General features: G+C 31.0%; 5 protein-coding genes across 5 annotated transcripts; 3 read left to right on the top strand and 2 right to left on the bottom strand.

Moving 5' to 3' along the window:
* Nucleotides 1-74: 74 nt before the first annotated feature.
* Nucleotides 75-2,746, bottom strand: PPL_10239 (NOL1/NOP2/Sun family protein; the record flags this gene model as incomplete). The annotated part of the gene is made up of 5 exons (XM_020581020.1): nt 75-751; nt 835-1,005; nt 1,131-1,688; nt 1,776-2,507; nt 2,602-2,746. The coding sequence occupies 5 exons, from the start codon at nt 2,744-2,746 to the stop codon at nt 75-77; spliced, it is 2,283 nt and encodes a 760-aa protein (XP_020428605.1).
* A 681-nt stretch (nt 2,747-3,427) lies between these two features.
* Nucleotides 3,428-5,379, top strand: PPL_10240 (uncharacterized protein; the record flags this gene model as incomplete). Its single annotated transcript, XM_020581021.1, has 2 exons — nt 3,428-4,862; nt 5,363-5,379. The coding sequence occupies 2 exons, from the start codon at nt 3,428-3,430 to the stop codon at nt 5,377-5,379; spliced, it is 1,452 nt and encodes a 483-aa protein (XP_020428606.1).
* Nucleotides 5,380-5,440: 61 nt separating this feature from the next.
* PPL_10241 (exonuclease 1 family PIN domain-containing protein) lies at nt 5,441-6,106 on the top strand (the record flags this gene model as incomplete). Its single annotated transcript, XM_020581022.1, has 2 exons — nt 5,441-5,601; nt 5,701-6,106. The coding sequence occupies 2 exons, from the start codon at nt 5,441-5,443 to the stop codon at nt 6,104-6,106; spliced, it is 567 nt and encodes a 188-aa protein (XP_020428607.1).
* A 96-nt stretch (nt 6,107-6,202) lies between these two features.
* On the top strand, nt 6,203-8,662 carry exo1 (5'3'-exonuclease N- and I-domain-containing protein; the record flags this gene model as incomplete). Its single annotated transcript, XM_020581023.1, has 6 exons — nt 6,203-6,588; nt 6,669-6,835; nt 6,945-7,103; nt 7,206-7,983; nt 8,047-8,507; nt 8,601-8,662. 6 exons carry the CDS (start codon nt 6,203-6,205, stop codon nt 8,660-8,662), a joined length of 2,013 nt encoding a protein of 670 aa, XP_020428608.1.
* A 132-nt stretch (nt 8,663-8,794) lies between these two features.
* On the bottom strand, nt 8,795-11,482 carry PPL_10243 (mucolipin; the record flags this gene model as incomplete). Its single annotated transcript, XM_020581024.1, has 7 exons — nt 8,795-9,334; nt 9,441-9,761; nt 9,843-9,862; nt 10,302-10,707; nt 10,813-10,983; nt 11,080-11,180; nt 11,296-11,482. The coding sequence occupies 7 exons, from the start codon at nt 11,480-11,482 to the stop codon at nt 8,795-8,797; spliced, it is 1,746 nt and encodes a 581-aa protein (XP_020428609.1).
* Between the last annotated feature and the right edge of the window lie 518 nt (nt 11,483-12,000).

Genomic DNA, 12,000 nt, shown 5'->3' on the forward strand with positions numbered 1-12,000 from the left:
GGTTCAAACGGAGAGATAAATCTTAAAAAGAATCAAACAACTATAAAATACAGACTTGACAATTAAAAGATGATTTATTTCTTAATATTTTTCTTTTTAATAGTATTATGAATGTTTTTGTTATTTTTGTTAATGTTGTTCTTATTATTATTATTATTATTATTATTATTATTATTATTATTATTATTATTATTCTTTGATGACTTGTTATTATTGTTGTTATTGTTTTTAATATTCTTTGAGGTTGAGGAGTTCTTGCTGGCATTCGAGTTTTGTGCATTATCCATGATCCTTGCAAATGAACTTCCAGAGAATGCATCATCAGCCCATAATTTAATTGGTTGTTGTGGTGCTTGATTTCTTGTCTTCTTTTTAACTGGTTCATCATCTTCTTCATCAACTTCATCACTCTCTTTTTCATCTTCTTCTTCCTCATCTTCGATATTATCATTATCCTCAAACTCTAATTGATCTTCTACTTCATCTTCATCTTCATCTTCAACATCCTCATTATCATTATCTTCATCAACCTCTTCTTCTTCTTGTTCTTCTTTTTTACTCTTGTTTGAATTGATATTATCTGTAGGTTGTGATGGTTGTTGTTTGCTAACAATTAATTTTGAACCAGAGGTTGGAGCTGAAACGAATGACTTTCTAATTTGTGCTGGCTTGGGATTGATCTTTTCGAAACAGGCAACAAAGAAACCAATTGTATTATCATTGGCTGGTGATAATCTTAAACAATATTCACCTAAATTAAATAAAAAAGACAATTAATATATATATTACTTCAAAGTGTACTAACTTGATATGTTATAAAATAATCTAACATACTGTTTTTGAAAAGAGATAAACCTCTACTCTTCTTCCAATGTGGTAAAATATTAACTAATCTCCATGTTTCCTTATCCTTATTCAATTCACTCAATGCTCTCTGAACAACATCTTCATTCTCAACCTGATGTATTGAACATGTTGAATAAACTACTCTTTTAACACATGGAACTAGTGTGATAAAATAATAATAATAATAATAATAATAATAATAATAATAATAATAATAATAATAATATTAGTATCATTAAAAAACATAAACATAAATAGTAATAATAATAGTTATAACAACTTACAAGCAAAAGCATGTCTAATAATTGATAATTGGAAATCTGCTAACAATTCTAAACGTTTTGCTTCTGTAATAACGGGTTCTTCTTTATCTTCGGATTGCTCGTTGGTGGTGTTAGTGGCAACAGGTTTCTTTCCTCTTTTCATTGCAACCAACTCATCGTGTTTTCTCTTACGATCCTCTTTCAACTCCTTTTTGTATTGTCTCTTTCCATGTTTATCCAATGTCTTTTTGAATGCTGTCTTTGACAACTGTGCTGCTGTCTCCATCATTGTAGCTTCTTTCGACAACTTTACACTGTTGTTGCTGTTGCTGCTGCTAGTTGAACCAATAACACCAACACCACCAGACTTTTCAATCAATTCATCTACAATATCGTCATTCTCTTCGGTTGCTGCACCACCACCACCAGCACCACCAGTTGTACTGGCCAACAAGTAATCCAAACGATTAACAATACCAGAACCAGAACAAGATGGATCACACAAAATATATTGTACATCACTGAATCTTGGATCATCATGATCTAAATCTAAGAAACTACCATTAACTGCTTCGATATCTAAAGATAATAATGTACATTATTATAAAAATTGAAAGTTAGTTCACAATAAACTTTTTTACTTTGTTATTATTAACATTATATTACTTTTACAATGTGATCTATTTGTAAGTTTAATAAGTGTGTTCATTCTCTTTATATCCTTTTCGATGGCATAGATCTTTCCTGTGTTTGACATTTGTGCACTGACCAACGATGTTTTGTTGCCCGGTGCCGAACAAGAGTCGATACAAACAACGTTCTTTGGTGGATCGAGAATGTATGCTGGCAAACAACTTGCTTTGTCCTGTAGGATGATCTTTCCGCTGTGAAGATACTGGTGATCGTGAAGATCAACGACACCCGAGAATATAAGTATCTCCTTGAAGTCGTTGTCCTGATAGAATATCTTGTTATCATCACCGAAATCCACTTTATTACTAGAGGAATCTTTAGTAACAGTTGGAAGTTCACTACCGGTGTACGACTTTAACTGATAACCTTCCTTTACGAATCCAGCAATGACTTCGGTTGGTTGAGCAACGTTGGTATTCACTCTAACGTAACGAGGTAGAACCACTGGATTTCTAATGGAATCCGGTAGTAAGTCGATGTTGTTACTCACCTTACTCTTGATCTTTAGTCGCGCCAGTGAAGATGACAACTGCACTTTGAATGCCATCACCGATTTCTTTGCGTGACCACCTCCTTTTATTGATTGCTGTTGACTGAATAGCAAATCGTAGATCATCACCAACAACATGCTATACTTTAACTTTGTAATCTTTTCATCTTTCAACTGTGGAACCATAAGCAGTAATTCATCTATAATCTCTTTATCTATGTGAATAAAGATAATAGCAAACAAACAAAAGAAATATATAAGTATATAATTATATTGTTGTTGTTGTTGTTGTTGTTTTTTTAAATTTACATTTCAAAGTTTCACAAACCAATGCATAACATGTTTTACTCTTTGATTCGGTGGTTGACGATTGGAATGATAAACCTTTGATACTACCCTTCTTTTGAAGAAGTTTATCGATTACACTCGATGCTTGTATATAGAAATCACACATATTTTAATGTTATTATATATTGAATGACTCTATCTATTAGTCAAAAACAGAACTTTGATTTGATTCTATTTTAAAATTATAATAAAATAAAATATTTCGTTCGTTTTTTTTTGTTTTTTTATTAAAATTTAATTAATTCAATTCTACCACTTTTTTTTGTAGAATTTGGATTTGTCCAACACATTTATTTGGTAATCTTTATATCAAAATACAATAAGAAAGAAAATCTAAAAAGTTTTTAAACAAAACTCATAATAATTACGCTCTACAATAAAAAGAAATAGATCTAATTTATTCAACACTGAGATCAAATAATTAATATCTAGATTTCTTATTCTCATGTATGTTGTGTTAGACTTTTTAAGATATCCTTGGTATTTGGTTAGATAGATAGTGTATTTAAAGTTAATATTAAAAAAAATAAAAAAACAAATCTTTTTGTCATTTTTTCTAAAAAAAAATCCTGGTTTTAATAATAATATTTTAAAATAATTATCGTGAAAAACAACTAATAATTTGGTGTGGTATGAGTTGACTAAACCAGTTAGTTTAAAAATAGAAAAAACAATGTCAATGGTTCTCATCATTCATATCATAAAGTAAATCATATAAAAAATATTATTATAATATATAATAAATAAAAGAAGACTTTATCTTTTGTTAATTTGTTTGTTTGTTTAAATGTCATCATCATCTACAACATCAACAGCAGAATCACCATCAACATCAAGTGAAATACTTGCAAAACTACCACAGAACATTGCATTGATTTTCGCAAAAGAAGACGATGAGTATACTATTGTCGATTACATAACTCTAATGGAGTATATTTTTGTTACCAGTGCGAAATCGGACATTTCCTATCTTTATACTTGTCTAACGAAACTGTATTTCCAACTATTAAAAGCGAATAGTAATTACAATCATGAAGATGAAAATGAACAATCCAATGGTAGTGGTATCAATGAAGTTCATCTAAATGCATTCAAACAATTGCTATTGGTTCTACCAAAGAATGGTATTGCACTCATTGATTCATCATTACAATTGTCGTTTGCAAGATGTTATTACTTGGTTTTGTTACTTTCCTGTCAATCGAGTGATGCCGAAGTTGTGGTGGACAACGGTGACCATGGTCAACTCTCGAAATACAATCAACTTCTCAATGAAACGATTGAAGCGATCGATGAACATGTCAAAAATAACGTGAAGGAGTATCTCTATGGTGCTCATTTCTTCTATCAAATGGCAAAGAACGCTGCTTATTTCAAGTTGAAATCATCATCAACAACATCATCTTCATCAAGTGACGAATCATCATCGTCACCACCATTGGAGAGTTGGTTCCATTCAGCTGTTAAAATTCATAGAATTTCTTACAAAATCGAGCATGAAGAGGAGTTGGAAGCGTTCTGTGAGTATCTCGCTCAGTTGCAAGACGATGGAGACGTTGATCAACAATCTGCTATCACCATGATGCTTTGTGCATCGGTGTTGGAGATCAGTGAACGTTGCATTCTTAACATAACACAGCAAACACAGCAAATGCAAGATGTAATGAGACAGGTGCTTCTTCAACTCTCTATGGGATCGCTGTTTTACAAGTCCGACTTTGAGACGATATTTCCAAAGATTCGAAAAGCATTGATATTCGTTGCTGTCAGAAACGACGATCTCTCACAGAAGCAACAATCGTTTGAACAGTTTACACAAGGTTTGAATATGTACACCAATTACATTCAGATCGAAGCTGACAATGCAAAAGAGTTTCTCGATGCCAAGCGAGAGGAACTTGCCAAACTCGAAATCGATTATAACAAGGTTAAAGATATAATATCAACATCAACAACATCAACATCAACAGAAAAAGATAATAATAATGATAATAATCAATTGGTTGACAATGTAGATATTAAACATTTCATTGAAACCTATCATTCAAAAGATGATGAAGATGAAGATGAAAAAGAAGAAAATAAGAAACAAGAGAATGATAATCTATCTATTGAAAATAGAATTAAAGAGATCCATTCAAAGAGTAAAAGTGAAATACTCGAAAGAATCAATGTATACCAATGGGTATCGAATGTTTTCACTGATACCAACGCTGTTAGACGTATATTTTACGGAGAGATATTGTCTGATTTTCAATAAACCTCTAAAACTATTCTAATTCCAATTCAATTTAATTATCTTTTTTAAAATTGAAAGTATAATTTTAAACAAGAAATTAATTATAATAAAATTCCGATTTAAAAATAACTAGTTATGTAATAATCATTCAAAACAATAAAAAAAATAAAATAAAAATTCGTTCAATCAATTTTGTTTTATTTTAGTAAATAATTCTAAGAAAGTAAAAGGATTTTTGTTTTTTAACTTTTTTGCAAATGACAAATTTATAAATTTATTTACATTTTTTTATTTATTTTTTGTTTATATTATTATTTTATTATTATCAAGTGTTTGTTGTAGTGCAATAATGAATAGTATTTTACTGTTTTGATGATAGATTTATTTTAGATTTTGATAGATTAGATTAGAGTAGAGTAGATTAGAGTAGAGTAGATTTGATTCGATTAGATTGATTGTTAGGAACATATAGTAATAGTTTAGATAGATACGAAGGTTAGATAGATTAGACCGTTTAGTACACAAACAAACAAACAAACCAACAAACAAACAAAAACAACAATGGGGATAGCTGGTTTATTAAAGTTGCTATCCCCGGTTACCAAACGTATTCATATCAGTGAATACGCAAACAAAAGAATAGCCATCGATGGATATTGTTGGTTGCACAAAGCAGTCTATTCATGTAGTCAAGAGCTATGTATGAATATACCAACTACAAAGTATGTATTATATATATATATTAACTAGCTTAAACAACAACAACAAAAACAACAAAAACAAAACAAATATTAATCTTATCTTTAATTATATAATTATAGATTTATAAATTATTGTATATCATTAATAAATATGTTGAAACAGAATAAAGTGATACCGGTGATTGTATTTGATGGTGGAGCTCTGCCCAATAAGAAAGTGACAGAAGATGAACGTAGAGGTAAACGTGAGCATATGAAAGCGATGGCACACGCATATCTTATGGAAGGCAACGCTGCAGAGGCGAATCGATGCTTTCAGAAAGCGGTAGATGTCACGCCGACCATGGCATTCCTTCTCATCAAAGTACTCCGTCAAATGAACATAGAATACCTCGTTGCACCCTACGAAGCCGATGCTCAACTTGCATACCTCGCTGTCACCGGTCAAGTAGATGCAGTGCTCACCGAAGATTCTGATTTAGTTGCATATGGTACACCAAATGTAAATATATATCAATTTACATAATAACTACTAAACTTGTTTCATTAACTAACTAAACAATAACGACTACTACTACTACTACTATTACTATTACGACTAACTTTTTAGATGCTATTTAAAATGGATAAAGAAGGATATTGTGAAGAGATTAAAACAGAGGATTTAGCTACTTGCAAAGGAAAGGATTATGATTTGGCAGATTTCAATTTGACGATGTTGAGGCATATGTGTATATTGTCGGGTTGTGATTACTTACCGTCACTCACTGGTATGGGTTTGAAGACAGCCTACAAGTATCTGAAGAAACATCGTGATATCGAGAAGATCTTCAAGGTACTGAGAATGGAGAAAGGCATGCATACCAACTATATCGAACAGTTCTATAAAGCTGATCTCACCTTTAGACATCAGCGTGTATTCGATCCTTGTTTACGAGAGTTAGTACATTTCTCACCAATAGATAAAGAGAAAACTTATAATTTCGAATCAATCGATTTCCTTGGAGAGTAAGTAATCACCAAAATACAATAATCAATCAAACTATAATTTATACTAACTAAAACTATTTATCTATCTATAACTATAGATTTATTGAAAATGAAATAGCAGAAAAGATTGCAAAAGGTATTATCGATCCCAACTCCAAACAATCGTTCGATGAGAATGTTCCTACACCAAACATTACATTCAATACACAACCAAAGAAATCATTTTTAAGTTCTCATGAAACCAATAAGATTACAAATTATTTCGGTATGTAGAGAGAGAGAGAGAGAGAAAGAAAGAAGAGGGAAAGAGATATTGATGATTTTATAGTTGAATTGTTAATTAACCAATCAATTAATCAATCATTCGCATACAGATAAAACAAGTGGATCCACTTTAACAACAAAAGTAGTACAGCAAAATGACGATACCAGATATGACGAATTCGATTTGGAAAGTGATATAGAAGAAGAGAATTTGAAATACAAAGAAGAGAATGATGATGATGAAGATAATGATCAAACTTCCTATTATTGTATGTTTGCGAAAATATATGCTTAAAAGAAGAAGATTTTTTATATTAACTTTTATTTTGAAAACAAAACCATAGCTAAAACACCAATATTAAAAACAACAGATGGAGATGGTAATACATATACTACTAATAGTGATAATAATCAAAATAAGATAGTTACCAGTAGTTATTTCTCAACTTCAAAGATATCGGTAGATGACAGTTTTGAAATCGAAGATTATGAGATTAAATATGAAGAACAAAATGAAGAAGAACAACAACAAATTACTTATTATCAACAGCAACAATCACAGCAACAACAACTACAACTACCACCACCAAGATTAACATCTTCTTATTTTTCACAACAACAACAACAACAACAACAACAACAACAACAACAACAACAATCATCTTCACAAGGTTCACAATCAGATAACAACAATAATAATGCTGGTAAAACATTTAAAAAGAATAGTTTAGTTACAGATCAGAGAGTCAGTTTAAATATATTCGATCAATTTATGTATAAGAAGAAAGAAAGTGTTTTAATGACAAACACTTCAACTACAACAACAACAACCACAACAACATCTTCAACACCATCTTATTCCAACAACAATTTTAATAGTAGTTTCAGTAGTAGCAGCAGCAGTGGCAGCTCTGGTAGTATAGATAACAATTGTAATTTAAATAACAGCAGCAATAATCTTAACAGTTCATCCGAAGGCATAAGAAGAAAAACACTTTTATTTTCACAAAATCAAGCATCACCTTATCAACCTGCAAAAAGAAAAGATATCTATGATTTCGATCAACAGCAACAACAATCACCATATCAACAGCAAAATCAACAACAACAACAACAACGTCAACCTCATCAACCTTTTTTCAAAAAGAAGTAAGTCAATCATATTTTAATGAATCTTGATTTTATTTATTTATTAATTATTTTCTTTTTTAGTAAAATAACAACGGTAAGCGCACCAACATCATCATCTACACCATCATCACCAACAGAAAACCACCAATCAACAAACACACAAGAAGACAACAGCTTTAAATTTATACAACCAAAGAAATCCAGTAGTTTACCATCGTTTAACACCGATTCAATATTTGAAGATGACAGTAGCGATGAAGAGCTCTTCAATCAATCGAATTTCTCTGATTCTCCAATTAAATTTGTCAAGGAATCACCACCACAATCACCACACATCACACCACCAACAAACCGTATGACGACTATCAACAAACCTATTTCTCCCGAATTAAATCATTCAATTAATCTGAGTCCGCCTCCAAAGTTTGAAATCAATCAAGAGGTACCCAATGATACCAAGAAATATGGAAGCACCTCTGACGAAATCGTTTCCAAATATTTCTCACCAGCAAGGACATCATTGGCAGCAACACCTGCAACCCGTAAGTTATAAATCAAACAATAACTTTCAACGTTTTTGCAAACTCTTATTAATTCATTATTTAATCATTCTCTTTTTTTCAAAATAATAATAGCAACATTTTCATGGAGAGCAAGACTTTCACAAAAGTACCGAGAATCTCAAAGTAGTGCATAAAGAAAAAAAAACAATACAAACTAAAAAAAAGGAGAACTTTTGCTGGTTCTCTGATTAATAATGTTTTCTTTTGTTTAAACACTTTTTTCGTTTTTAAAAATAAATAATTTGTTCTTTTTATATATTTGTTTATTAATCTGATTCTGGATCGGTGTAGAAATTAATTACATCCGCATTATCATTGTTGTTATTGTTGTTGTTGTTGTCGTTACTGACACCGGTTCCATTGTTGTTTCCTGCAGTGTTGTTGTTGTTGTCGTCGTCTTGCTTGTTCGATACCGATAGCTTTTGAGATTGAATCAACGATTCGATTCTCGAGTGAATCGATGCCTTCACCAATTTCTGAATGTCCTTGTTGAATTCGACTTGTCTCTCCAAAATCGACTTGGAGATGTCTTCGACGATGGAATCCATATCCAATGCATCGACTGCACGGTCGGTAGTTAGAATTTGTGATTCGGTCAACTTCTTGTTGGTCTGGAACTTGTTCTTTAGCTTTCTAATTGTATTCTTCTTTCTTCTTCTCTTCTTTTCTTCCTGGTCCGACTCTGAGTCGGAACTTAATCCCAACAACTTGTCCCAAATCTCATCGTCGAGATTCAACTCATCATCACCACCACCGTTTCTTCTTTCTTCTTCCTCATCAGCTTTTCTTTGGAGTTTAGATTTAATCTATTATTTAAATTATATGCGAATTAGTTAGTTATAACTTTCAACATTGTTTTGTTTTGTTTTGTTTTTTTTTTTTTGATTGGATTTGAATTGAATTTACACTTACACCAACGCATTGAGAATAGGCACCCTCCATAATAGCAATGTAGATGTTTGCAACGGCATACATTGAAATGAATACAAATACAAAGAAATAAATTCTTGAAACGATTGGACTCTTCTCTGTTGCTCTAAAGGTTGATTGTATATCGTCACCATTCTGCAAACCAAAGAGAGTTACCATTGCCTCACCGATAGAACTGAATCTAGAAGAGGTCTCTGAGAAGTACATTAAACCAAACAAAGCAAATCCAATGAAAATTGGAAGACTACCAGCTGAAAATCTTAAAATAGTTGGTAAACCTGATCCCAATGCTCTAATTAAAGCCTTTAATAAAAAAAGAAATCAATTAATTAATTCAGAATATTCATATTTGGTTGAATAAAGAAAAACATTAAATATACTTACAATTGATTTTGGATCGAATTCTAGATAACGAATGAGATTGATCCACGATAAGAGTGTGGCGAAACCAATCAACAACTTGGTAGCGTGTGAACTTGCTTCGAAAAAGTCGAGTGTTGCACCGACAATAGTACAAAGGTTACAGATGAAACAAACGATGAACCAGAGATTGAAGAATCTCAATTTGGTTCTCACTGGGAGTGATCCCCAATTGATGGTCGCAGTGAGCTTCTGCTTGGTTGAAATTCTACGGACCAATCTCTTGGTTCTCTGGAAGGTCTTGAATGAGAACATAAACGATCTCCACGCCATAACCTGAGATAACAATGAGAAAATAATCAATATGATTTCCAAAATCATCTTTGACGATTGAATTAATTTCGAATATGGAACTAAAATTAATGATTGCAATTAGATAAACTTATTTTTAAACTATGATGAAATAAAATCTTAAATACATACGATCTGTAACTCTTGTTTTAGTAGCTTCAACGGTGGTTGCAATTCTTCCACTTTGAACAGAGTTATCGAATACTACATCTACATTCCATGTATACTCCACTGGATGATCGTATTGAAGATGAATGTTTGAAAATGTGAAACGTAACCTCATACTCTCCATACAGAAGAACATCTGCTGTAGATCCTCAAGTGTGTGATTATCGAGATTCAATGGACCCAAATCATCGGAATTCACAACATACGATGTGGTAACTGTGTCGGTATTGGCCGAGATGATATTGGTATCGAATACCTGACTACAGTCTTTATACATCGATATATACAATGTTGCATCGAAAGGTGGTACCGAATTTACATTTCCAAGCATCACAAACTTATTGACAGACGTACTAGTGAAATTATTATACTAACAAGTTGATCAAAATAATAATAATTAAAAATATTTTAGTATCAATAATAAAACCGATCCAATGAAATCCAGATTGAATCAATTATTAAAAACAAAACATACATTATTTAAATCATTTTGTATCATGTCGACTGTATCCTGTACAGTATAAAGATATACTATATTGGCACCGAAATCACCTTCATATTGGAAATCTGTTGGAAAGAATATCTTATACCATGTACCTTCAATACCAACTGAATATTCTGTCAAATCACCTGTTTGGATAAATATCTACAAAATTAAAGTTTTGAGTTAAATTAAACTTTGCATATTTTTTTTGGATATTTTATACTGAGATAAAGATAATTTTAATTTGAGAATACATACAATTGAAGTTAAACAAACTGTAATTACTAAATGAACTAATAATTTAAATGGGAATCTATTATATTTTCTCCATTTTTGTAACCAATCCATATTAATACGATCTGTATTATATATAAATAATATTTATATGATATGATATGATATGATATGATATGATATTAATTAGCTTCTTCAAAAAAAAAATGTATTGTAAATATATCTAAACATTGAACTTACCGTCATGAGGCATTTCACCCTTTGGTAGAAATATTCTTTTCAGTAGACTGACGAACCGGCTCCAATATGATTCATTTGGCTCTTGGTATACACCAAACTCCTCATTATCAGAGTTTATATTGGCTGAAAGCAATGACATTGATTCGGATTGGATATTACTCTGATTAAATGGTTCAAAAGAACTCATTGTCTATATTTATTCTTATCTATCAATATCAATATCAATATACTATTTCGACTTAAAACTATAAGTTATGCTATCTATCTATCTATCTAACTATTTATCTTAAACTAATTTATTTATTTATATATATATACCGCTGGCTGACTATGACCGTATCTAACTTATCTATCTATTTATCTTTAGAAAATAATAATGATTAATATTACAGGTTTTAATAAAAAATACAAAACAAAACAAAACCAAAAGGAAAGATATTGAAGTTGATTATGTAGTGAGTGATAGTGAGTGGTTGTTTATTATAATAATTAATTCTAATGATTTATCATAAAACTTGTATATATATGTGTTGATTTTGTTTATTTGTTTATTTGGTTTATCGCTGTGACCCTAAAGTTCAAAAAAAAAAGAAAAAGGGGTGTTTGGAAGTGTGTTTTTTTGTTTAATTGCGAATGGTGTTTGATTGTGAGTATAAGTTTAATGTAAGAAAGGTGTTTGTATCTTTCTCTTGGGTATATGGTTGA

Source organism: Heterostelium album (assembly GCF_000004825.1).
Source record: "Heterostelium album PN500 unplaced genomic scaffold PPL_scaffold12, whole genome shotgun sequence".
Classification (NCBI taxonomy): domain Eukaryota; phylum Evosea; class Eumycetozoa; order Acytosteliales; family Acytosteliaceae; genus Heterostelium; species Heterostelium album.